Genomic DNA, 27,716 nt, shown 5'->3' with positions numbered 1-27,716 from the left:
ACTCAAATGGCCTCAAATAGTCACCAGATTTGAATCCACTACAGCATCGTTGGGATGTGGTGGAACGGGAGAGTCCTATTGTGGATTTGCAGCAGAAAAAAATGAATCAACTATGTGATGCCATCATGTCGATATGAAGAAAAGAAACTGGAGCCAGCACAGAACTAGCATGGTGTAGCTAACAAAGTGTGCAGAGTGTAAAATAAATGTGAAAATGTATGTTATATTTAGCCTGAATGAACTTTATCCCTATAACAAAATATCCAAACATTTCAAGTCCAGATTTAGAGAAAAAGGGTAAATAATTTTAATGTCTTCTGTAACATCAATCCTCTAACCTTCTCCTTCACTTCTTCTAAAATAATTTCTTAACATCATCAACTGAACATCTTTTAGTTTTACGCAGAGTTTATGTCTAATAACTCCAGTTCTCGCTAAAGCTTTCCCCAGCAAGCTCTTTATGGTTGGACATCACAAGCCAAGACAAAGCCAGGGCAGCTGTCATGAACCATCAATCATGTGGAAACTCACCAGCTTAAAGGTCAGTACTTTGTAGGTAATTGGGTCATCTACAATCTTTTGAAGGTTAGCAGCAACTGTAATAGAGGAAATAATTGTGTTCAGTAATAACAAACACGTTTTATACTGAGGAAATTTTAGGACAAGCTCCTGCTCCCACAATGAAAGAGCAGTCTAGTGTAAATATGAAGACTAGAAAACCAGTTTTAGTTATTCCAAGATCCAATTTAAATGTAATTCATCCTGGTAATAGGTTTTCTATTAACAAATTATTTCAAGATGATGTTTTCCAGTAAGCAGGCTATGTATTCAAACAACACAATTTATGAGAATAAAGAGGCACAGCATTACCAATAACAACGTCGTGCCCATTGACCAGTCCAGCTGAGAACAGTTCCTGGGAAACCCCATCAGCAGTGTCTTGTGAGAGAATAACATGACAAATATTGGACCTCATACATGCCACTTAGCAGGTGATTGTGTTAGAGACTGAATCAGATGCTGTCCAGAGCCCAGTGCCATTACCCATTATACAGAGAACAATTCAGTCATCTAATGTGGTGATATTATCACATAGGGAACAGCATATTCCTAATTAATTGAGGCTGAGCTCTTACCTCGCCCAGGAGTAAATTCAAACCGGATGTCATTCAGCTCCTTTTTGGAGTTCCTGGAAAAAGAGACAAGGGGATGTGATTGCAGAGCAGTACCTGAAATGGTAGATTTAAATTTGTTGCAGAGCAGAGCGAAGACATGACCTGAGCAGCACAATGTTAGAAACAAGCAGGATGAAAGCAGAAATGAAAATGCCTCCAGTGATCTAAGAGAAGTGATCAAACAGTGAAGAGATAACTCCCCCCAGGTTTCAAGAGTAGACAGTTCAGAAGTAGAAACAGCAAGCAGAAAGTTAGAGCGCATCTCATCTTCTAGAATGACCGTCCTGCTATGAGCTGGGGTGAAACTGCAGCGAACGCAGTCATCGTTTCTTCACACTCTAGTTACAAGCAGTCCATTAGGAGAACATAACCTCATCAGGACACCTCCTTATATGAACCCACCTCGGAAAAACAAGACGACCTACCGGGGTCACAGATATACTAGTGTTCTGTTATTCTTATTCACTGCTTCTCGGGTAACAGTCATTTCATCTGTCTGTCGGGCTTTTCATACCATGTGCAAAATAAATAAATAAATGTGCTCTTCATGCAGTGGCCGTGCAGATCTGTATTTCACCCTCCCCATTTGTGTCGTCATTTGTAACGACTGCAGCGATTGTGTTAAAACCATATTTGCCCCCCCCATCAAACAATATTTAGTTTACTAAGGAGAGCTGCAAACTAATAACCCAAAGCCTGCAAGGCACTTCACACAGACGCAACTGCACCGTTTTATGCATATTTAACAAGCCTCGCTCTCTGCATGTCAAAAACCAAACACACCCTCCCAATTTTTTCAGCTTTTTAAGCCGAAAATTGTCTCTCTCTCCCTGTGTGATGTCAGTGTCACTGCTGCTCTGCAACACTCTGTTTCATCCACTCCACCAATTTCTCTGCATATCATATTTCACTATATTCCTCTTCTGTAAGTCACAATGGTAACTCCTCATTATTAGATTGATAATGAACAATTTCACAATTGTTTACTCTTATATTCTATAAATATTCATAATTCTTCTTTCAAGTAATGGAGTTTTTTTCAGTAATTTCTACTAAGGTGGATAAGCTGTGTCCTAACTAAGTGTTGCGCTTGCTGGTCACGAATGATGTCTGTTTGTCTCTACCTTTGTGCAGTACATACTATGAGTTTTTTTTCTCATTTAAAAAAACCTAACGAGAGTGGTAAGAGTCAAATGAAAAAAGTGAACTTGTGGGCTGCAGAATCAAAACAATGACGTGATGTTAAAACACTGCAAGCAGGGAAAACTTCTTTCTCATAATCACAGTGATAGCAAAACCCCCCACTTTAGCAGCCTACACAATTAAAGGTGTCAATAAATGATGCTAATCACACTGAGGCAGTTTGCATAATAACAGCGAATGAACAGCCTAGGAAAAGCAGCAGCTATTACATAAAATTATTAATTTATTAATGTGTTTCTTTGTTAGAAGCTAAATTACCAAAATCTTCCTTAGAAGCATAATTTGGTGAAAGTAGGACAGTCGCATAATACGAATCATCTCTTCCTTATCAGGTTTTAAAATTCTGTAAATACAACCTCAAATGAATTACAGGACACAACATTTTTCACTGTGGCCTTATTTATCTAACACAAATTAACCCAAGATTTAGAAGCAGTTTGTGAAAAACTAAGAGGGAGACTAACAGCCATGTCGGGATAAACAAATGCACTTAATTGATCATCAGCAAATATGAACACCGCTATACAAGCAGACGTTTTGCCTCTTCATTGATGTGGAGCATTCAGGTGTCCCAGGAATCTTCCCCCCAGTGGATTGTGCAATGCTCACAGAATATGCAAAAATCCCAAGAGCTACATCTCAGTTTCTACAGGCCTCATGTAACTTGTTAAAAGTTAATGCTCATGACAGTAAAATTAGAAAAAAGACTGAATTTGTCTCTAAAAATAGCATGCCAGGACAGCTTAGGTTTGCAAAACTGCATCTGAGCAAAGCACAAGATTTCTTGAAAAAATGTCCTTTGGACTGATCAAACCAAAGTGAAGATGTTTAGCCATAATGCACAGCGTCATAGAGAGAAACCCAAACACAGAATATCAGCAAAAAACCCTCATACCAGCACGGTGGCAGGGGAGTGTTGATTTGGGTTCGTTTTGCAGACGAGGGATCTGGGGACTTTGCAATCACTGAGTTAAAGCTTAGCTGAAACTAGAAATTCAACAGATTCCAAGCACAGCAGAAAATCTACAACAGAGCAGCTTAAAAAGAACAGGACGAAGGTGTTTCCATGATCCAGTCAAAGCCCAAACCTCAGCTCAACTGAAATACTGTAGTTCAGCGGTCCCCAACCTTTTTTGCGCCGACAATATTTTCACAGACCGGCCTTTAAGGTGTCGCAGAAAAATACAACAAAATAAAACTAGTACCGGTACCGAAAAAAAGAAGATTTATTCGTAACACACGTGAAAAGACCCAGGAAAACCAAGTTAATGAAAAAAACGATAACAAAATAACGCTAAAAACCGCTAAAAGCCCTGAAAACCATACATTTCACACCCAAGTCTCAACTCTCGCGGCCCAGTACCGGGCCCGGGGGTTGGGGACCGCTGCTGTAGTTGACTGTTGAGAGAGCTGTACGTAAACAAATGCCAGCAAACCTCAATGTTTGTAAAGGGTAGTGGGATAAAATTCCTCATCAACAGTATTAGAAACTGAAGTTGTTGCTGCTAAAGCAACTGAATCATAGGATGCATTTAGTTTTTTGCAAACTGCTTCTGTAATTTGTCTTAGTGTAATCTGTCATGTGTTGTTGTTCATCTGAGGTTGTATTTACTCAATTTTAAGACTATTTACTTAATGACTATTATATCCTGATATGTAAAACCTTAGAACTTTGAAACTTTGAAATTTGCAGAAAACCTTTGTATTTCCTAATTTATGCATGATCACAGTTTAACATATGTCTGTGATTATTGTAAATGTAAATACATATATTATATTAGAGAATACAGTTCTAAAATACAACTATAATTTTGAGGAAGTATAGCCTCAACTGTAGACTGTAGTAAAATGTAAACAAACATCCAGCTAGTTTGACTGCATTGATAAAATGTGCCTTTCAGCCTCTTGCAGCATCAGCTTGCATTCATTTGCATCCCATGCATTAGAAATCTGTCTTTAAAATGCATTTGTGACATGGGAGCGGCTCTCTTCTGATAAAGGCACGGCCTGACAGCACTACCTCTCAAAACAACTGCATGTAGGGGAAGATTAATATGGTATGTAGTCTGGTTTAATAACTCAGCCAGCTAGTCCACAACCCCGATTTTAGATTAGATCAGAGCCATAAGTCAACACACACACACAAACAGGTCAAGACATATCCATAATGAGTTTGTTTGTGGCAAGAGCATAAGAAATGGGGAGAGTCAGGATTTACTAGCACTTAACTGTGAGTCAGATTAACTTTTTTAAAAACATTTTGCTGTTGAAAAAGAAAAAAAATTCTGGTGGAGCAGATGGATGTAAGCATCTCTTTTCCCAGGGTGGAAGCTGAGAGTGTACATTGCCAAGGCTGATGAGGGAACGTGTATTTCAGATGATTATAAACATGCCCAAAAAAATCGGACTTAAATCTGCTTCCTCTGTAGAAAGCCCGCGGAGAGTGTTTAGAAAATGTTCTGTCTACTGACTCCACCTGGATCATTCGGGATTATCCCTGTATAGCAGACTGAGGATGGAGATACCCCTCTGAAGATTCACACAGTAAAGTTTGCATTTCATCAACAACACTTTTATGTGACAACACTGTGAGCTAAGTTACACACGTGACTGTAAAAAAACAAAAAGAACAAGTGAGAGCACCCATTTCTTCCCAAAAAAAAACAACATACCTGAGGTACAATCATAACATGCACGGACTGCTTATCCACTAATAAGTAGATCATATTGTTTTAATGAACATTTTATTTTACATAATGGAGACAGGCAGAGAAATCTCCGGTGCAATCCATTAAAAATGTCTTCAGGTTTCACCAGTGCACTGCAGCATTGTCGGCTGTCACTGAGGTTTCTGATAATGAAGCCAGCTGGAATTTTTAGATAAGAAAATGCAAATGTAACGCACGCCATGAAGCCATGGCCAACAAACAAAAGTCCCACTATGCTGAAAGTAAATCATTTTTACAGAACAGATAAACTAAATTTTGTAGGAAACTGACTCTTTGAGGAAAGATTGCATATTAATAGAAGAAGAAAGAGGACAAACGAGGAAGTAGTTCAGTTAAATTCATTGAAATGATTATCTGAATTTGTAAATTGTCCTTTAAAAATCATCTAATCTTTTAATATTTATTAAGCTACAACAGGGGTGTCAAACATCAAGCCCACTGTATGGCTTTGGAAAAAAAACTAATTTTTCTTCCAAATTTATGGACTAAAAAAACTGTATTTTCAACAGTAAACGTCGCCAAAGACACCACAGTAAGTAATAGATTAAACAAAATAAAAACTAAATATACTTTTATTGTTAGTATTCCATTAAAATAACAGAAAAAAATATTATTTTGGTTTTTGTTTTTTTTTACAAATCACTATAAAGGTTTTAGCTGTTGTTTGAGCTACAGTTCAAACTGTATTTTTTATTTTTAATTTTTAAATTACACAACAAGCTGCCAGTACTTCCTTGAAATAATAATTCTTAATGTGTAAGCCTGTCCACGCTCAGAGTAGGGTAACAGCAATACCCTGTAAGCCTTTTAACTGCTAAGGTGTAAAAACTGAGACATAAGGCAATTAACAATTAAGAGGTTTCTCAATAGTTTTACTGGTCCAACCAACTTGAGATCAAATTGAGGCACACTGCAAAACGAATTTGATACCTCTGAACTACAGTAAGCTAGTCTTTATGTCAGCACACGCCAGCTGAATAGTTCAACTTATTGTATTTTCCAAAAAAAAAACCCACAAATTACAATTGTGGAGAATATGGCTTCTAATAGTTAAAGACTTTTCAATGAAAACGAGTGAACGCTTTAGAAACACTGATTCACAGAACTGCGGTTCCATATGTAACAAACCCAACAAACCAATTTTCTTGACTAAACAAGATGTGGCTAACTTGTGAAATTGGTAACCAGATTTATCTATCATTAGTAAATTATGATTTCATAATGTGTGTTAGATTAGTCAAGTTGAAGCTATGACCCCTAAAATACACAGAGTATGCCTTTAATGTTCCAGCTCTGACACTGTTTTGTTCCATCCTTGGCTCTATTTCAAACCAGGAGCATTTATGTTGAACATTGACTGGTTTCTCTATGCTATTTCCTTGTCTTAGCTCCAATCCAATGCATTTGTGTCCATATTTGCCTGTATGTATAGTTATGCAGACCATCATCTACATATTGTAGGTGTTAGCTATAACCAGGGGCAATGTCACAAATAACAAGAGTAGCCTGCAGAGCGCAGGCTACTCTTGTTTGTGCTGTTGTTGGTCCTTTAGCTATTCATGGAAAAAAAAAAAAACAAAGTTCTTGCAAAGAGCTGAAGCAAAACTAGTGTTAGAAACAATTCTAGTTTCCATTACAGACGCTTTCTGTGCTCTTCATGCTGAAGTTATTAGGTCAATGGTGCACTGCCTTGCACATGAAACATTTGTTTAAGTTAAATTAATCTCAAAAGGGTTACAAATCTGCATGCAATCCATGAGCTATTCAGTGCATTTAGAAAAAAATATCAGAACACAGAAACACAAAGGATGCTCAGGTGTCCCAGTTTTCCACTTGCAATTAAATATAGCTTCATGTATCTTTTTGTGAATTTGTGATTCTATGTCAAGTTATCAGCATTAGAAGCGACACGTGCACTTGATGATATGCGACTGTCAGGTGATACGTGCATATTTAACCATCTGTAAGTGAAATATCACAAATATTTTTAGATACTTGTAGAAGAGTGAAAATGATCAGATTTGAGAAACTGAATTTAAGAGGCTTTGTGTAAATTATGATTATTTATTTAATTTTTGATGTATTTTTAAAAATATATCTACATGTCTTCTATTTACTGTGTACATGTGTGGACTGAAGCATGCATTTGTAAGTACTCAAAATTATCCACAGACACTTGTACACATTTGTAAATCTTAGTTTATGCTTGTGGATCTTATCATACACATTTGTGAACCTATTGAGACAAATTTGACTCCACGGGTTTGAGACACAAACACAGCCTTGCAACTGTGCCAAATCACATATACAAATCTATGAGCTGCAGCGACCCTTTGGGAAAGGAAAGATATTTTTTTTGCAGTTCTCCTATTCCCGGTGAACTCAACTGTTGTAGCCCAATTTCCAACAAATCAACATTCGACCTGTGCACACTGTCATCCACATCAAGCTACGTGCTGTTGGTTTTTTGAAGGACTGAAAACAAGTTCATTTGCATAGGCTGCATAAACCTTTATGCAGGAAAGCACCTTCACAAATGGACATAAATGCAGTACCATAAATCCTGCATCTGTTTCACCCTGACAAACACAGGGCACTTGCAGTAAAAATAATGTTTCCTGCGTTGACAAGTACAGAGAAATGCTGCAGTAAAGCAGGAACTAATAAAATCCTGCTCTACTGCCTAATAAAATCTATTTTGAGGAATGAAAGGATTTCTTTCATGTCAAAAAAGGGTTAAAATGTGTAATTTTGATTAAAAGATGTTTTTATTGGCTGGTGATGGCAGGAGAAAGACTTTAATTAACTATAAATAGTAGTCAGTCTATCAAGGAAATTTTTCTTTATACCAAATTGCAAAGTTTCTTATGACAAACTCTTCAGGAAATTAATTGTGAACTTGGCTATTAACAGCTCATTTTGTTATTAATGAGTCTGTCATTTATAAGTAAAAAGAAAAGTAAAAATGTGAATCCAGAGTAACCGCTTCATATTTTGTCTCAACAACATCTAAAACACAAAAACATATAATTAACCAGAACTGGTGAGAAATCATGGCCTTATTAATGTGCCAGCGACTTCCACTACTAGCAGCTTGCCTGTGCAGATGGTGAGGTGGATAAATCTTCCAAATGTTAGCGAGACAGAAAGGTTTATTTGCTTCACAAACTGTCAAGAAGCTCGCAAGCAATAAACCCATATCTCCAGGCTTAGTCTGACAGAAGCACACACACTACATTTATGTTTCTCTGAAATTTAATATCAAGATGATATTTCAGAAGCTAAGGTGACATTTGTCAACTTCTAGCTACCTTTTATAAACAAGAGTCTTAAGAAAACACAAGGAAATGTCACCTCTTGGCTAAATCAATTTGCAGCTGTTCTATTTTGGCTTTTTAAGCTCCAGTGACATTGCACCAAAAGCGTTTCCCCTTTAAACTGCTGACATTGCTATTCTCAGGAGTTCTCAATGACACTGCAAAAAAAGAAAAAAGAAAACCCAGAAAGAGTGAACCAATCACAGCGCTTCTGTTCCTACACCTCTGCTACTGAGGGGATCCTATTACCATGAACTCATGCTAATTAGCTGAGAAGGGAGACCAATTAATTGTTTATTTTTGTCTTTGCAATGCAATTACTTTGATGTATTCACCATCTGAAAACCTTTAAACTTCTCCTAATTGATGAGGGTTTTTTTATGTAGCTTCTCAAAGACTTCGTAAAATAATGCACAAGTAACAACATTCAATATGATTTAGGCTCCCAAAATGACAAAAAGAACAAAGATGAAATTGTCTAATTACTCATTATAGACAACAATTTTTAAAAGATGCATTTGCTACACAGTGGCAGCTCATAAATGACATTAACGTCAGGTCAAGAACCTTTATTCATAATTAGTTTTACTGATTTTTAGTCAGAGTTGGAACTACTCAATTCATTAGTAAATCTGAGTTGTTCATTGCTAGTGAAACCTCAGTAATAATTCAGTTCCGGTTTTAAATTCAACTTTTAAAAACATAGCAAAAAAACAAACATTAAATATTGTGACAAATTCCAGCTAAAGCCTTTATTTAATCGGCCCTCTTAAATCCACTGCTTCTTATGCAGCCTCTTCCTATTTGCGAAAGCCAGAAATATATCTTTCTGCCCCCACAACTCAGGAGCACAGCCAAAGAAAATCCCAAAATATGCAGTCTTTCATCCTATAAAGCCCCACTGATTCACTTTAAAACATACCAGCCAAAAGCTTCTTAACAATGAAAAAGTCAAATAACTCCTAAAGAAACATTTTCTCAGCCAGCACCAAATTGCTTGCAATTGAAATCAGAAAATGCATGTTCAGTAGGACATTAAATATCTAGAAATGACAAATTCTGGTATTCCACTGTTACATCTGCTGTCTGAAACATCAGAAATGATCAAAACACAGCATTTTAAACCTTAAATGTAGATAAAGACACAGAAATATTATAATATATGAGTAACTGAAAGAAGAGGGAGCTTTTCAGTACCTTTTTCTGACAAATGATATCAAACATGTGGATTTACATTTTAGGTATCACATCTATATCTCTACTACACAAATTCACCTAAAAAGACAATGATACCAAGCGCAGTGAATGCTCTTCTCTGTGGACACAATGTCATTTGCTGGCTGAGGAAAAATGGCGTACTACTAAAAACACATGTAACTTCCTTAAAGTTGATTTAAAGCTAAATTCATGTTTAAAGCTGTGAAATGGAAGAGCAGAAAAAGCCAAAACCATCAAATCTCTGCACGTTTTCACCACCAGGTTAGAATAGTCAATTTTCACCAATGAACAGGTAGCCGTCACCTGTTGCATGCAAGATATTGTTTTCTTGGTAAGCACAGAATAAAATTGACACCTGGGGAGAGACCTTCAGGTGTCTATTCAAGCAAGAGCGTGCTCAGCACCGGGCTCATCGGGGAGCTAGAGGGAGACTTTCAGCTGTCCAAAAATGCATATTGGTCCGTCCGATTCAGCATCCATTCTCTCTACTTCTTTTCTCTGTTTGTTTCATTCTGAGTAATACAGACCAAGATATAAACAATGCATTTCCGTACACCACACAGGTAATTGAACTCCCACCTGCTGCCAAAATTATGTGACCAAATCGCAAGCCTGCCCTAAGTCACGGGAATATTTCCATAAACAGCAATGTCTTGAATAATGCAGCAAAAAGAGTGAGGTGCTATAAGTGCAGGGAGGAAGGAGGAAAGCAGATTGTGGAGCACCGCGAGAGGCAATGATGTGTAACACCCCTCCCTCTGACTACAGCGGTAAGACAACATGAGATAAGGGGATCAGCGGTGATGCCAAATCCCTTCTGTGGCAGCCAAAGATCATTAGGTCTATTAGAAGCCTGCATTGTTTAAACTCAGAGATAACAAACTTGCACATTTCTTTGCTTTTACTGCTTTTAGAAAAATAGATCTCACTGACGATTTTTTCATGTGTGTATGTGTGTCTCTCAGTCTCACCTTAGCCGTAGTACCATGTTCACAGCACCTTGAATGAAGGGTGTATTCTCATACGGTTCAACCTGCATGAGAAAATATCTGGTGATGAAGCAGATTAAACATCAGACTGGCAAAAACATTCACTGTGAAAAAGAGGAGTGAGAGTCACATAAAGCATGCACGAGAGAGCATGAAATTCTGCAAACTTCAAGATGAACATAAACAAGAAATGTGTGCACACACTATGTGATTTCTTTTTTTTTTTTTTACTGGAAAATGTCTTAAATTCATTGCAGCAGCAGGGAAAGTCTTAAGGGAGAAGAAAAGGAACAAGACATGAAGGTTTACTGTGTAAGGGTCTATCACTGTCATCAAAACCGTATTACGAATGGGCTTTTTATATGGCAAGGATGAGATATTATGGAAAGGAAATGACTGCTAAGAAGCTGTCAGAGTTAAATCCTGACTGGGACACAAGACTACACCTCAAACTGCTTTGGCTCATTTTCAGACTGACAAAAGCCAAAGAAAATGGGATACAATGGCAGTGAGTTTTCAGATGAGATACACCCAGTCACTGAGCTAGCACTGTCAGGCAGACAACCATTTACTCTGAGTTATTACTGCTGAGAGCATCCCTCCAGGAGACCGACCGTCTCCATGTACGCAAGCACACACGCACACACACACACACACACACACACACACACACACACACACACACACACACACACACACACACACACACACACAAATATACGCCCACTGACACGTCCACAGACAGACACGCTCTAAGTGTGCACGCGCAGAAATGAACACAAACACACACAATCACAGTGGAATCAAGGTCATTGAATCATGCCAAATTGGTGCTGCTGCCGAATCCCTCACCTGGGGATGCTGAATAGACAAGCCTTCAATAGGGACATTGTTGGCATCCTCCTCATTCTAGGAGGAACAAAATGTGAGGCATAATTGTGCAAATGCTATTACATCCTTGGTAAATATCAAATCAGAGCTCATCGTATAAAGACAACAGAGGAAAGTCAATTCAAACCAATCAATGAGGAGCATTTTGTTCTCTTCATGGGACAGGTTAAATCAAATTCGTGGCATTTTTTAATGAAACTGCATAAAAATGCGAGCAGAGAAATAAACATTAATTAAGTGAGTTCATGATTCTTACACAAGCAGCAGCTCAAGTAGGACAGTCAAGTGAATTTAAAAATAAAAATACCCCTTTGGCAACTTATCGAATTGTAAAGCAGCAGAAGGATATGGCCGGTTTGTCTATGACTCTTTTTAGATATTCTAAGATATTTTGCAAGTTCAAATTGGTGTAGGAGAGGAATATCTAACTTACATCTTTGGCGTCATCTTTGACCCTTCGTGACTGGAGGGGGGAAAAAAACATTTTCATATATTTACTGTCAGACACACGGTAATAATCATCTTATATGTTCTGTTTTAGTTTGTCAAAGAGCAAAAAATTTATATAAGCCATACACTGCTCACAGACTGTATGTGTATATATCAATCCATCCACATATGCCTACACCTTTCTTTTTACACTGAAAAGCAGCCCGAAGTTTGCAAAAAACAAACCAAAGCACATCCGTGTTGAAAAGAAGAATATATATATATATACCTTAAAAACAACCCTTTTCGTAAATCATTACTGCCGGTAGAGTATTATTTATTGCATCATACATCAAAGCTGGGAGTCTTTATCAAAGGGCTCTTTGATCATAGTTGTCTAGTTCCTCCTGCCTCAAATCCTTACAGCTATCTTCCAGCTCATTACAGCGACCTCATGACAGGCTCTCTCAGAGATAAGCCATCTGCTATCCAAAAAAACTAACCAACCAGGAAGGGGCGGAATGCACAGTGTCTAAGACAGAAGGGAAAGTTGCATAATGGTTTGATCCGCGGGTTGGACATGACATGCAACACCGTAATAACTCATATTCGGAATTTATGTGCAGAAGTTATAGTTCTGTTACAGTTTCAGACTGAAACGAGAAAATATCTTGGCTCTTTTGATGATGATTTTTACTGATGATGATCATAAAAGAGTAAACACATTGATTAATGCCTCCCTCTGTGGAGTCTCACCTACCCTGCCCTGATTTACCGCTGCTCTGCCTTCCTCGCTGCGCTCGTCCATTTCGTCGTCACTCCACTCCCAGTCTCCATTCTCTGTTTTGTGCAAGTGGCCACTGGAGCCGGGGACTCTCCTGACCTGCAGCATTACGACATCCAGCACACGATGTTAATTAAATTATTTGTGCTCCTTTGACTTCATGTGTCTGTACATTGTGCTTTACCCATGAGTCCATTAGCTTTTACAGACCTTTAAATAAGAGCACTGACCTCAGTGATTTACATAACGTGGCTGCGCATTTGTGACATGAAAGGTGAACGTACAAAGCCACATTCAAGTCATTTAGTCTGTTAAGTATGTTTGGTACTGCAGTGGCAAAGGTACTGCTTGGTTCTGAAAAGATCTTTATTATGTAACCAAAAAAGGAGTTTAAAGTTTAGAAGTTTTTCTTGTTAGGACAAACTTCACAAAATCAAACATCCTTTTTTCCTGTGATTTAGATATTAGAAAAGATACTAGTCAAAAAAAAGAAATACAACTGCTGCGAAAAAGTTTTCAATCTTTGCATTACATCGTCATTTTGAAACCCAAACATATGCTGCCCGATTGGTTTTAGTCAACTGCATGATTTTTAAATTGTTTATGGAAGACAAATCAACTTGCACACAGCAGAACTGCTTCAGTTTACAGCATTTTCAAGCCAGTGGTCTTAAAGCACACAAAACAGTGTATGTGCAACATTGTTATCAGTGTCTTCATGCCACGACTGACTGAATCTGACCGAGTCTGGGCTATTGGCAAGTTGGATACTGGCATGTGTGTCTGAGCTGCTGCACACTTCCACGGTGTCCACGAGAGCATTGTCTCTGATGCGACTGTTCTTGGCAGAACTGAACAGAGGTACCAAAATGCGGTCCTCCAACTTGTACTTGTGCCATTCTTGCAGCAGCACCCCACCCTGCAGTTGTTTCAGCAAGACAGTGCCTACCCCCCACACTGCCAGAGTAGCTCGAGCTTTTCTGGATCAGGAGCACATCCAGCTACTTCCTTGGCCAGCATTTATTCCTGATATGTCTCCTACTAAAAATGCCTGGAACTTGCTGGGTGGGCATGTTCATCAGAGGCAGCCACAATCAATGACCACTGCACAGCTGCAGTATGCACTCATCCAGGACTGGAGAGCAATTCTTCAACAACAGAGCCAGACACTTGTACAGACCATGTGCAGACAAGTGAATGCTTCCATCACGCCCAGAGGAGGCCCAAAAACTCATACTAAATGTCTTGTTTATGCATATGGTAATGTAGTTCAAACATAATCTTGCATTTCTTTTTTTGACTAGTATATAACATCTATAGTCACAAATAAACTCATGTTTCCAAATAGATGCAAAACCCATTTAGTTAACTGAGATAAAAAATAAAAACAAACTTAAACAATTTAGTGTACTTACAAAACTAAATTAAAATTTACAGAAAATATCTTTATTTTTAGTCTTACATTTGTCAACATAAACACAAGGAAGCACTGTTGCATATGTTTCTGGAGACCGGCTTGTCATGACTGTGAGTCAGCAGCCTTCATACACGTGCTGTATTATACCATCTGATAAATGTGACTAAAAACTAAATATATATATTGACTAAACCTACACTGAACTAGAAAGAAAGAACTTTTCACCAGTTGCTTATACCATTTCAGTAGGTATAATTTGGCATAGCACAATAAATACAAGAGAAAAAATAAATGACTTAACTATGGTAGTTATAGTAGTTATAGTTAAGTAGTTATACAACTGAAAATGTATCAAGTATAACAAGACAAAAACAGTAAGTATGGCAAATCAAAGCCTAAATACATAAAGCCTATAATTTGTTGCATTTCTACAGTTAAAGCATGTAAGAGAAGCAACATGCAAGATGAGACACAAGGGCACCACAGTGTTACAGAAGGGAGCACACAAAACTGTAAGCCACTGGCAGCAGAGTCATAAAAATTCCCCAGCTCTAGATGGGGTCAAAGTTAAAGAAGCACTACCCTTGTGGTGGTGTCAGGTTTATTTTCCAAACCTGACACAGAACCAAGACTCCCCCAGTTCTGCTCAGGGTCCTTGAGCAAAACAGACACAGATCAATGCACTGGGCAGCCATACATGAAACCCAGCTGACATTCACTCACAGAAAGAAGAATACTGAGAAATGAACCAAAAATGTAGGCTAAAAATAAGATTGAACAGAAACATTGTATGTTCAGAATCTAAAAATGCTGGCGGTCGCTCATAACGGCGTTTTCAGACACTGCGACACACTCTGGTACAAAGCTGTGTTTTGTTTTGTTTTGCTCTTTTAGAAATCAGGCTGCAGAAAGCATTCAAGCAGAAGTCAATCAGTACTGCATCATCATTTGTGCACCAGACCATACATCTGAACTTGATATCAATCCCAATCTTATCACATGTTACTTTTTGTTATGCAACAAATCAATGATTCAAGCACACATTAGTTTTATCTGGCCTTTGAACTAATATAAAGCCTGCTAGTTTCTCTTTTAGACACTCAATACTGGGTGTAAGGGTGCCCTCTGCTGTTTTTTGGACCCACAAACACCTTCATTTTAAATGGCTGGCTATGATCCTGTATAACATTTCTATTTAAAATAAAGCAAAATCCCTCGCAAATGCCTGTTTGTATGTTCTGTAAGAGTCAGTTTCTCCTATTTCTCATTTCCGCAAGTCATTTCTGAATCCTAGTTCCATTTGTTAGATAAAGGAGTAATGTTCTAGCTCCATTATCATCTTAAATTACTTTGCTGGTGACAGAATCTGCCATCTCCCTTTCATTCACTGGAGCAGGTTAATGGAGAAGCCAGGTTTCTTTTAAGAGTCAAAGAGTAGCTGTGTGGCTTTAGGTCGACTTGTTTCATCAGAGAAGAATCCCACATTTGCTGACAGTAAAATACCACATAGGAGAAAAACATTAGAAAAAGAGCAACTGGTTACTAAGGCGTGAAGAGAAGGGAAAAATACAGATCAAAGAGAGGTGCACTGAGAACACGATCTAGACGATTTGAGAGTCTTGAGATAAGATCTAACAAAACCAGGGCCACAAGGTCGCAACATCCTGCAATGACAGTGTTTCTATAATACTGTTGTGTCTGCAAGCTTTGGGTAATGTTGCTGAGTTTATAATGTAGATGACTCTGCAGGTCAAATCGGGACAAAGCAACAAGGACACTGGCTCTGCAGCCCACACATTTCCCAAAGCAAAGCTATCAAGTGTATCAGACACTACCTGTAAACCCTGCATGCTGTCTGTTTTGTACTTTTAAGAGGAATACACATGTAAAAAATGCATTCATTGCACTACACAGTTGTTGTGCATCACCACTTTGTGATTAAAAGGCTCCACAGAATCCATTTTATACTCTCTGAAAGTGATACCATTTCACACTGGCACAAATATTGCTGTGCAAGTTCAAAGTAATGTGGCTCCAATTGCAAAGCTTGCATAATTTGTGTATCAGTGACCATAAATACAGCCTAAATTAGAAGGTGATGGCTGTAATAAACTTAACTGTCAAACTCTGATATACTGCAGCACTTGTTTATATCCATTTAGCATTCTTTGTTATGACTTCCACATACCACCCACCATAGTCATCTCCCTTTCTATTGATGCCAAGCTATGTTTGTGCGTAAATACGACGTCATACACAGAAATGACCATGTTATCTACGATGTCCTTCCTTTACCATGTCAGTGAATTTCCACCTCTACACTCACTTGCACTCTGCCTTCTGGCAATTGGCCCGTGTTCCCACTTCTGTCCTGGCCATCCAGGCGTAATGTTATGTGGAGTCAATATCAGCTGTGTCCAAAAGCTGCACTTCCTCTCAGTAAACTGTGACCAGTGGGAAACAGAGCAAGCGAACTGAGCAATAATCTGCTCCTTTCTGTTACCTAACCACAACAATTAATTTCACCCTGTTTGTCTCCGGCGTGACACATGCAAAGAGCTTCACATGAAACCACTGACACACAGCTGTACCGTCTGACTGTTACGTGGCAGTTGCCCATATTTTTACATAATCTACACAACAGGGTGTAAAGTGTTTGAGGTGCTGAAGAAAGTCGCAGAGCATCGCATGTGTTGACTGGAAATGCAGCACTCTGCTGGAGACAGACACTTCAGTCAGTTCCTCCTTGCTGCCATAATTCGCTCATGTTGAGTCAATAGCTGAGTTATTTATTAGAATGTTTACCCAAACATACCTTCTTCGCTCTCTGAGAAATCTTTGGTGCATGACTCAAAAGCTTCTCCACCAGATATTCTTTGTTCTGTGAAAAAAATGGTCAAAATATAACTAAGTTAGACGGATGGAAATCCAAAGGCTGGACGACACGTGAGAAGTACAGTATTGAGCAAAAGTCTTGACACACCTTTTATTTCTTTATATTTTGCAAGGAAAATGAGAAATAAGTGCTGTGATTTATTGAAACATTTGCAAACATGCAAGAAAATACTGTATATAAGGCAAAAACAGAAGGACATTGCTGAAGGACATTTAAAGCTTTTCCTTGGATCCATGACTGACAAGGTTTCATTGTGTGTTTTTCTATTCAGTTATGCTTTTACTGCTTTGGCAGTGTGTTTGGGACTATTGTCGTTCTGAAAAAAAAGCTTTTGTCAAACGGACACTTTCCAGATGGCAAGGCATGGTGGATACAAATCTTACGATACTTTCCTACATATACAGTTCAACCATTTTCAATAAGATCCTCAACACCACTGGCTGAACGCACGATAAGAGCCTCCACTGTGTTTAAGTGTTAAGTGGCTTAACAAAAGAAAATCATCTGAAAATCATCTGAAAATGGTCAGGTAAAAAACTGGACCAAAGATTAGTGAAAAAACCCGCCATGTCTAAAGAAAGAAAGAACTTCAGAGAGCTGGAGAACTATCGCTCAAGTTTAAAACGTATTCGAAGGTCTGGCTCTGTGAAAGCAAAACATAAAAAATGGAGGGGTGGCTAGAGACTTTTGCACAGTACTATAAATGGATTTATTAAGTCCCTGGTATAAATTGGTTACTGGCTATGCAGAAACAGCAAGATGAGGCTGCAGTACTTTTCACAAAATTAAAATGACCTTAAAAAGACTATTTCTCTAACTGCTAATCTACTTGGAAAAAAAGGATTTTGTAATCTTATAACTTTGTTATAAAGATTTTGGCTATTCACCATTTAACTACTTAACTAATCACTATTATAGTAAAAAAAATTCAGGAATACACAGTGCTTATTATAAGAGAACAACATTTAAATAATACTACTATTTCTCATATATATTAAATAATAGTAGCTAGGTTATGTTTTATGTCATTGCTGATTCATCCAAGTAAGTATAAACATCAAAAACGCATAAAAAAGCATTCACTGCGTGTATATCTGACTCGTCGCTGGCATAAATCCAAACGGACAGCAATAATAACAAAAGATAGTGAGATGAGACAAATACCTTGGCCTTTTGGAAGAATTTGCACTTCAAAAGCTCTGCGGCTGTAGGCCTAGAGATACAACAAACAAAGAAAAAAGAAAGCATCATTACAGTTACTGAATGTTAGTCACGATTGGGTCATTTCACTGACCAATAATTGCATCAGCTCTCTCCATTGATATATTTGCCTGATACATAAACATGTTGCTAACCTTTTGACAGGATCCTTCTGAAGGCACATAGATATTAGCTTTCTAAATGATTTGCCATATTTTTTTAAAGTTTCCTTGTCCTCAACACCTGTCTCTAGAGAGGGTGGATCATTCTGAAGGGTAAGCATTAAAACCTGAAAAGACAACAGAAGTGGTCATAACTGCCAACACATTTCACCACCAGTACAAAATCTGTAGATGAGGAAAAGAAACTAAGAGCAGGAAACTGTGGGAAATGTTGTGGAACATAAAGATGAGTATCTCTTAGATGAAACGCTGCCTGTTTATTAGCTCTTAGGTTTCCCAATTACAGAAAGAGCAGCAAGCCAAACTGCTCTCTTTCCACATAAAATTCATCATTACTAAGAAAACCTCAAAGACGTTTATTTAGGAGAAGGTTTATCAAGGTTTATGGCCAGTTTCCTTTTCTTTTTTCTTTGCCAGCACCAGTATATGTTACAAGACTGATTAAATAACACTGAATGAACACATACTTTCATGGGAGGGTAGCGGTGATAGGGGGCAGAGCCTGTTGCCAATTCAATCGCTGTAATTCCAAAACTCCATATATCTGCTTTAAAATCATAGCCCCGAACCTGCAGACACAGAATTACAGTACCGTATAATACCAAAGTAATGCTTAAGGCTTCATGTTAAGGCAATGCTGCTATTGGTTGTCATGTCAAAAATAACAGCATTCCATTACAAAAAGGGCTAGCATTAAGCAGAGACAAGATCAGGCAAATACATTTTACATAATAATAATAATAATAATAATAACTTTTTTGTATAGCAGTTTTTATGTGTTTTAACAGTCTGGATGAAGACACACATTTATATTTAAGTGTAAATATCCCAACATACAGTACAAAAAACAACACATTCACACTAAGGTTCTTACATTTGTCTATATAGCTAAAAATCATGGGAGGATGATTATGGAAAAGCTGACCTATTATAAAGAGTGTTCTTATGTGCTTACACCTGTCCTTATAGCTCACTGGGTTAAGCAGGTGACCCATATGGCAATAGACCAGCGGTCCCCAACCTTTTTTGTGCTATGGACCGGTTCAATGCCCGACAATATTTTCACAGACCGGCCATTAAGGTCTCGGATAAATACAACAACAAAAAAAAATGATACAACCAAGACATATACTGTGGTATTTTGTAAATAATCGACACGCATTCAAAGTGTAATTGTGTAACTTTATTAGCAGCGTCCTCTTGAAACACGTCCTCCTGCCCCTTAATGCTCTCTGATCGTTATGGCAACGCGTAAATATTGCTTTCAAAATAAGACACACAAGTACAACACGAGAAAAGACCACTGCAATAGACTATTGCAGAAGGCTAGGTCTGAATCTGTCCTAGGCCATTTACTGCTCATCTTCCCTCACCTTCCAGTCTAATATCATAATCATAATAAAGGCTAAAAAAAAAGGTTTTCAGTAGAAGTTGAAAAAACCCCCCCCACTTAATCAGCTGACCTGCAAGGCTGTTTCAAAGTGTATGTGTTCCAACCTTAAAAGCTGGATTTAAAATAACAGTTAATAGGCCTTAATAAAAAAACAAGGTCTCAGCAGATCTGTGATATGTGCACGACCCTGACCATGTATGGCCTTGTAAGTGATTAATAAATTGAATCTGAATTTCACTGGAAGCCAGCGAAGAGCTAGCATGGTGGTACAGTGGTTAGTACTGTCACCTCACAGCAAGAAGCTCCTGGGTTCTGTGTGAACTTTGCACATTTTCCCTGTGTCTATGTGGGTTCTTTCTGGCTACACCCACAATCCAAAGACATGCTAATTGGTGATTCTAAATTGGCTGTAGGTGTGAGTGTGAGAGTGAAGGGTTGTCTGCCTCTCTGTGTTGCCCCTATGACAGACTGGCGACCTGTCAAGAGTATACTCTGCCTCTCACCCTATTACAGCTAGAATAGGCTCCAGCCCCCCAGCAACCCTGAATATGGATAACCAGAAGAAGATGGATGAATGATCAGTGAAGGGAAGCAAGCACAGGGTTGATGTGCAAGTGCTTGTTAGCAGCCTAGCTGCTGCTTTTATGTTTGTGGAGTGTTGAAGGGAGGAAACAAAGGCAGACTGAATGAATCAAAAGTGAGCAGTCTGATGAAAAGATCTAAAAGCAAAATACAAGAACCAAATAAAAAGCCTAGAAAGCAACGCAACACAACCCAAAAGAGTACATGAAAATACTGTACTATGAGGACTTTCTCAGCGGCTTAATGGACTGACATCTATACTAACTCTGGAGAAAATAACTTATGTATTAAGAAACAAACTGGATATGTTTTGGGCCATATGGACAAAATTCTAGAACATTACCGGGCCGCGTTTGTTACCGGCCGCAAGAGTTGAGGCTCGGGTGTAAAATTTATGGTTTTCAGGGTTTATAAGTCTGTTCCCCTGGGTCTTTTCCCGTGTTGTACTTGTGTGTCTTATTTTGAAAGAAATATTTACGCATTGCCATAACGATCAGAGAGCATTAAGGGGCAGGAGGATGTGTTTCAAGAAGACGCTGCTAATAAAGTTACACAATTACACTGTGAATTCGTGTCAATTATTTACAAAATACCACAGTTTTTGTCTTGGTTGTATCATTTTTTTTGTTGTATTAATCCAAGACCTTAATGGCCGGTCTGTGAAAATATTGTCAGTCATTAAACCGGTCCGTAGCACAAAAAAGGTTGGGGACCGCTGGTCTATTGCCATATGGGTCACCTGCTTAACCCAGTGAGCTATGAGGACAGGTGTAAGCACACAAGAACACTCTTTATAATAAGTCAGCTTTTCCATAATCATCCTCCCATGATTTTTAGCTATATTGACAAATGTAATTTGTGCTAATTTGATATGTCTGTCTGACCCCCCCATTATGATTTTCTTTATTTTTGTTTCAATCATTATGTCTTTTGTCATTATTTTATCTCTTATTCTCTTATTTTATCACAGCGTATTATGTAAAACTTGTTATAACCAATAAATAAATATGTAAAACAAAAAGAAAACAATTGTCTATTGATGCACATGGGGTGTTTAGGGAAGTGAACAACAACTGGAGCAAACTAGACACAGATGTAGACAATCAAGGCAATGAAACTGGGGAGGAAGTAAAACAAGACAAAACGTAAGGGACAACTAAAAAAGTAAAACAGGAACTGAAGCATAACACCAGCTAAAACAAAGAAATGCTGATACATGAAAGAACTAACATAGGGCAACACAGACTTGAAGATATAAAGGAAGGCACAGAACACAACAACATTGAGGGAAGATAACAACCAACCCAAACTAACAAAGCTAAGTTTAAAGAAAATCCACTCTGGGACAAAACATCAAGAGCTCAAAAATAACAGAAAATATTGCACAAGGTAAAGGGATGAAAAATATGGAATCAAACCCTAAACCTATAATCAAAAACCAAGGATAGTGAAACCAAACAGAAAACAGTTAATAAAAGACTAGAATACAAAAACCCAAAACAGACCAGTTGCATTTTTTTCCAGTACATAACATAAACGTTTTCATCAGCTCTTGCCTCGACAGAAACAGACTCACCTGTTCCATCACCTCTGGTGCCATCCAGCATGGTGTGCCAACAAAGGTCTTTCGAACTTTGTTTCTAGTCATGTCACCCCCTGTAGCTAGAAATGCACTCACTCCAAAATCTGTAAAAACAAAAGAAAAGCATCAGAACAACAGAGAAGATTTTAGAACAACAACACATGGTAATTGGCTCATTTAAAAATCTGTGTCAAAACCCTGTGTGACTGCTGCAGGGTAAAGAGTAAATATTGAACATCAAATACATCAGAATTGTTCATTTTCATTTTAGCTTGTTTACTGCGTCACAGTATGAAAAGCTGATCTCCTCTGGAATGAGTGCTGCATGCATGCCTATGTAATGAGCTGGTCAAAGCGGGTAGATTCAAAATTTGTGCGCATACTGTGATTTCGGTCTCTGAGTGCCTTGGAAAGTGCCTACAAATAAAATGTTATTATCATTATTATTATTATTATTGACAAATCTGCAGTGACTGTATGGTGATATTATGTCAGCATTATTTTTGAATCTATTCCAGAATTTAGGTGCTACTGAGTGGAAAAGTACATCCAACCCAGTACTAGCAAGGTGAATCCAATTAATAACAATTAATAACATAATAACATGGCTAGTGAGTGTAAGCTTTGCAACAAGTCTGTTTAAGAACAAGAACAACAGGCAACATAGTGTGAATCCAGTATCAGCCAAAATAATGCATTCACATCAGGACCCTGAAACTAATTAACTCAACGAGTTACACTTGTGCTTATCCTGCTGTGCTTATTTGGTAACCTGCAGATATTTTGTTTTTATTTTATTACAGAGTCAACTGCTTTTTCTAATTCCTGTAATTGTTTTTATTAAAGGCTATAATCAGTCACTTCAATTAAATATAACAGACAGCATTAAAAAGCTGACAGCTTCAATGGAGTAACTGATTAAGCTGACACACAATAATTAGGAAAGAATTATGATTCTCGAATTAAAAAAAAGAAAACGTAAACATACATTATTGCTCTCTGTTAATTATTACAACCTATGAAATCAATTCCACCATCTTACCACAAATACAGTGCATGCATTTAGTGTGAAAATAACCAAAAAAAGAGGTTTAAGAGAGTGTTACACAGTATTCAACAAACCTGCAATCTGAACAGATCCGTCTTCCCCCAGTAGTATGTTCCCAGCTTTCACATCCCTGAGGTCAACAAAACATTAATGCAGTCAAACAACAAAGTCATGTGGAGCAGCATTGATTCTTCCACTCCTGTTAACGTGTCGCCCTAACCATCACCATATAGAACTATGCCCATGGGGGTCGTAGAGGGTTAAGTCTGACTCACGTTGACCTTGATAACCAGAAAGTGTACAGATCACGGCTGAGCTACAATCCAATGAATGAACGTATTTGTGTTCATTTTCAACATTACCACTTGGTTTTTTAGATAGCGGATCATATTTTCAATCAAACAATGTTGATTAAACAGAGGAAAAAGATATAAACCAATACCTGTGAATTTGTCCGTTTCTGTGTAGATAGTCCAGACCCTCCAGAACTTCGTTTAAAATAGTGGCAATGATAGGCTCTTCTAAAGCTCGATTTTTATCATCTTCTTTGCTTATGTGCTTAATTATATCAAGCATAGATCCTAAAAAGATGCCAGCCAAGAAAAGAAAACATGGTTAATTTTTAGAAAATAATGGGAAACAAAAATCTGTTGAGTGATTAATTTATGTTACATTTCAGTGTTTGTGTATTTGTATATTTTGGTATTTTTAAATTTGTTTTATTGCAGGGAGCAGCTTATTGTATTGTCTTTACAGTTGAAATTACTTAATTCAGTGATTTAAACCTATGGTTTCCTAGTTAGTTACCACTGTTGGGTGTTACTGCGATCACATTACATTGATTTCAGTTCGTGTGCTGGAAAATGTCAGAGTGGTTTACTGCGAAGATATGGACATTACTTTTATTTTTATTGTACAAAAGAGCAAGAGTACAATGGTAAAGTGCAAGCTCTGTACAGAAAAGAAACAACCACATTGTACTGGTAACTTTGGCTCCTAATAGCACTGCACGGACAGTCTGCTAACACAAAACTAGCCAAGAACCCAGAGCGATGATAAACCTGAGTGTATGCAGAACCCAGCCCAGCAGCCAGAGCCTGACCTTCAACAGGTATTAAAGGCAGTGATGAGCAGTCAGGCTCACTTCCTACCTGTGCACATTTGTAAAGCAGAATCACTGTTACGTTTTCAGCTTTCCGTTGTGTTGTCAGATTTTTGTTCATAATTAAACACTAAAAGAAACCTAGGGATTTGTGTTGGTGTACAGGATTGGATCCTTAGGTTTATATTGTTAAATGGTAATTATATAACATTATGTTTCAGGTAATTTTACAAAGTAATGAGAAAGTACGGTAACGAGTTATTACTTTCTGTGGAGAGTAATTAAGTTACGTGCTGCTTTATTTTTTTGGGAGTAACAACCCCGACACTGGTCTACAATTGTTGTCCCAGAGATTGTGATTGCCTGTCTGTGAAAAGCGCTTAATAAATAAAGTTTACTTACTTACTTAGTTTACTTACAGAGATATATAACAGTTACAAAATTAAATAAAAATGACGAGCAAATGTCGTTAATTTTAGTCTTCATGAGTGTGGTCAAATTTGTATTGTGAGGACAATATCTACAAGTGTTCCAACTATAAAGCAAAACTTAATTAAACCTTACCAATTACAAATTATGATACCTGAACTAATAAAAACTGAACTGAGCAAAAACTACTGGAGTCTAAGCAAAACTAAACTGACCTGATAAAAAAATTTTTTTATTAATTATAATGGATTATTATACTGAAACTGGCTTTATAATAAGTTTTGAAATTTCTCAGATGTAACGCTTTTTGTCAACTAGGCATTAACACAGGTTGATACACTGCTGTTCTTTAATCAGATTAAACACAGACCGGTGTAAGGGCATTTAAGACTTATGTTATCACATGAATGGCATGAATGCATCACTAAGCCACCCGTGTCAGGTGAAGCTTACCCCCACTCAGAAGCTTCATGACTAACCAGAGTTCATCCTTCACAACAAAGGAGGTGTAGTATGTGACAACATTGGGATGGTTGCACTGACTCATGGCTTGAATTTCTTTCTATTGGTAGAAGCAAATGACAGGATATTTCACATACAGGACATCTCATTTATTCAGGGCACTTGCTTTATCTTAATAATCTGCAACGAGCTGCATAAACAACAGGAAAGTTAGAAGATTTCTATGCAAACTGCATTAATAGATAAATGAGAACCATAACAATATGTAGCAGAAGTTAAGTAGTACTACAGGAATCGGGTGTGGTGTAAAAAAAACAAAACACTGGGTTGAGAAAACAGCCCGTATTTATTGTACTCACCAATAGTTCATCCATGCTGGTCTGGCATTTTTCCAGGTTAATTCTCTTTATGGCTACACGCTCCTGTCTGGGGGTACAGAGGGCTGCCTGCACAACAGCTGTGGCCCCGCTGCCTGAGAATTAGAGCCACAATGAAGCTATGACAAAGTAAACAGGAGCCAAGTGGGAATTGCATTACGCACAGCTGGAAGACTAAATTCAGCATCAGTTTGTAGCTTTATGGATTTGTCTGGCTCACAGATTCCCAGCTTTTCTGTTTTAGCAAATAACAGAACTTCTATTTTTTTCTTCTTTTTTTTTTTTAATCAATATGATGAGTCGTTTACTCGACTCATTACAAATCAGGCCACGCTGTGTAGTAGCAGAGCTGTTCACACCAAGATGCTGTGACACATGACATATTGCTTACAAACTGTTAGAAGCAGATACACCAGAGAACACATCACAAATTGTGACTGTCTACAAGTTGAGGTGTGTGTGTGTGTGGGGGGGGGGCGGGCGGTCTCACTTACTCATCACTGTCAGCTGCACATAGCGGAGGCGCTACTTCTTATCACTCATGATTTGACTTGTCAGCTCATGTGCACAGTGCATGCAGCTGCCAAAAATATGCATATGGCTTCCCTCTGCTTTTCTTCTATGCATTTAAGGTTAGCAGTATTATGTCTCAGGTGATATAACTCAGCATTAGGTGATTCATGCAATAAAATAAGTTAGGTTTAAGTTTTAAATGTCTTTGTAAAATAAACACTAACTGATATATTAACAATAAGTTAATGCAGATACCTGCTGGTTTTTCTGCAGGATAACAACAACATGGAATATTATAACACCAATGCTTCACACTGCAGCTACATATAAGCTATGCTTACAAACTGAGTCATGTGTCTCAATTAATCAATAACGCATTAGTCCACAACAGAAAAGTTGTGTTAATCATTTGAATCGATAAATGTAAAAAATGTTAAAGTTTTTTTCTCTAATTAATATGAGTATAAACTGGATTTCTTGAATTTTTGGACTTAAGCGATCACGTGTTAACTTTAAACAATCAAAATAATAATTAGAAAACACAGCGGCGGAGTGACTTTTTAGGGCAAGCTTTATTGTTTTAAAAGTAACAATTCCTCTATTGCCATAGTTTTTAATGATCGCCATTACTGCTATTATTAGCTGTATGAATACTAAGTAGCTGTATATTTAGCTCGTCATGTGGACATAATAAGTTATTTGCCACCACAGACGGCACGACGTGGCCTTCACAGATCCGCAGCATCTGTGATTTAAGCAGCTGCTAATAAACTGGACACGTGCCATAAAATCAGCACAGCTGGAGTCAAGCTCGGTGATCGGAGCCCGCCGGAGAGCCACTTATTGAACGTGACAGTTTCACGCGCGTGCAGCGGCCCAGATTTTTTACCCGACTCCGCTTCGTGAGCTGTGAACCGGTAGTCCCTGACTGTGTCTGGTAACATCCGCATTGCAAAGCGTTGCGGGAGGCTGCTGCATATGAAAAAGCCGGTAGGCCCTCGTCGTCATTCACCTCCGATAACCCGCCGCGGGCTGGGTTTCCACGATAGTTACACGGCGTTCAGTACATCCCCGGACACTAACCTATGACTTCCTGCAGCTCGTAGGACTCCCGGGTAATTGGCCAGCTGGTTGTCAGCGGTGGTTGCGGGTGGTGGACAGGAGCTGTACAGTCGCCTTGATCCGCCATGATGAAGATGATGATGCTGCGCTTGTTAGCAGCCTCTCTCTCAGACTGACGGGCAGCGAGAGAGGAAGAGAGAGAGAGAGAGTCAAATTTGACCTCACCTCCTCAGTGTTAGTGTCAGCTGGCAGCTGCAGGAGAGGAAGAGCCGCCTCTACCGCAGAGCGAGCACAACCCGGAAAATAACGGATCGCGTGCGCGCGCGCTCGAGACAGTGACTAGTGATTAAGATGCTTTATTATACACCTAATTTAAAACCTCTGCTAGAAGAATGGTTACATTACATATATTAAGGAAATTGAGTTTGAGTTAAAATAGCAATGAATGTGTTAAAATACTGACGTGAGGATGACGTCGCGTGTGTGTAACTTCAGTAATATGTCCAGAATATGTCACATGCAGTCAGAACTGCTGGTGACGATCATACTACTGTCCAGCAGATGGCGCCATCAGACTGTTTATTGATCTGTGTGCGTCCACTACCCACTACGATAGCGTCACACAGTTGCTGCAGATTTGTTGGCTGCACATCCATGATGTGAATCTTCTCTTCCACCACACCCCAAAGGTGCCCTATTGGATTGATCTGGCCCCAGACAGAATCTGATGGCTCTT

General features: G+C 38.3%; 1 protein-coding gene across 1 annotated transcript in view; it reads right to left on the bottom strand.

Moving 5' to 3' along the window:
* The window catches only part of stk39 (serine threonine kinase 39), a 33,162-nt gene extending 5,571 nt beyond the window's left edge, over positions 1-27,591 (bottom strand). Inside the window, exons 1-17 of the mRNA XM_085384466.1 lie at positions 27,002-27,591; positions 25,388-25,500; positions 25,020-25,128; positions 23,478-23,616; positions 23,110-23,165; positions 21,982-22,091; positions 18,898-18,999; positions 18,404-18,537; positions 18,213-18,261; positions 16,968-17,033; positions 12,712-12,834; positions 11,956-11,985; positions 11,484-11,540; positions 10,614-10,675; positions 1,137-1,189; positions 871-939; positions 532-596 (exon numbers count right to left, since the gene is read on the bottom strand). Coding sequence (XP_085240592.1) covers positions 532-596; positions 871-939; positions 1,137-1,189; positions 10,614-10,675; positions 11,484-11,540; positions 11,956-11,985; positions 12,712-12,834; positions 16,968-17,033; positions 18,213-18,261; positions 18,404-18,537; positions 18,898-18,999; positions 21,982-22,091; positions 23,110-23,165; positions 23,478-23,616; positions 25,020-25,128; positions 25,388-25,500; positions 27,002-27,107 — 1,443 coding nt within the window. The 5' untranslated portion in view covers positions 27,108-27,591. The remainder of the gene's footprint in view (positions 1-531; positions 597-870; positions 940-1,136; positions 1,190-10,613; positions 10,676-11,483; positions 11,541-11,955; positions 11,986-12,711; positions 12,835-16,967; positions 17,034-18,212; positions 18,262-18,403; positions 18,538-18,897; positions 19,000-21,981; positions 22,092-23,109; positions 23,166-23,477; positions 23,617-25,019; positions 25,129-25,387; positions 25,501-27,001) is intronic.
* Between the last annotated feature and the right edge of the window lie 125 nt (positions 27,592-27,716).

This window comes from Rhamphochromis longiceps, linkage group LG16 (assembly GCF_057381845.1).
Source record: "Rhamphochromis longiceps isolate RC_006_pf linkage group LG16, R_longiceps_female_GT1.1, whole genome shotgun sequence".
Taxonomy (NCBI): domain Eukaryota; kingdom Metazoa; phylum Chordata; class Actinopteri; order Cichliformes; family Cichlidae; genus Rhamphochromis; species Rhamphochromis longiceps.
The sequence above is the reverse complement of the archived record's forward strand: the minus strand, read 5'-3'. Positions and strand labels throughout refer to the sequence as shown.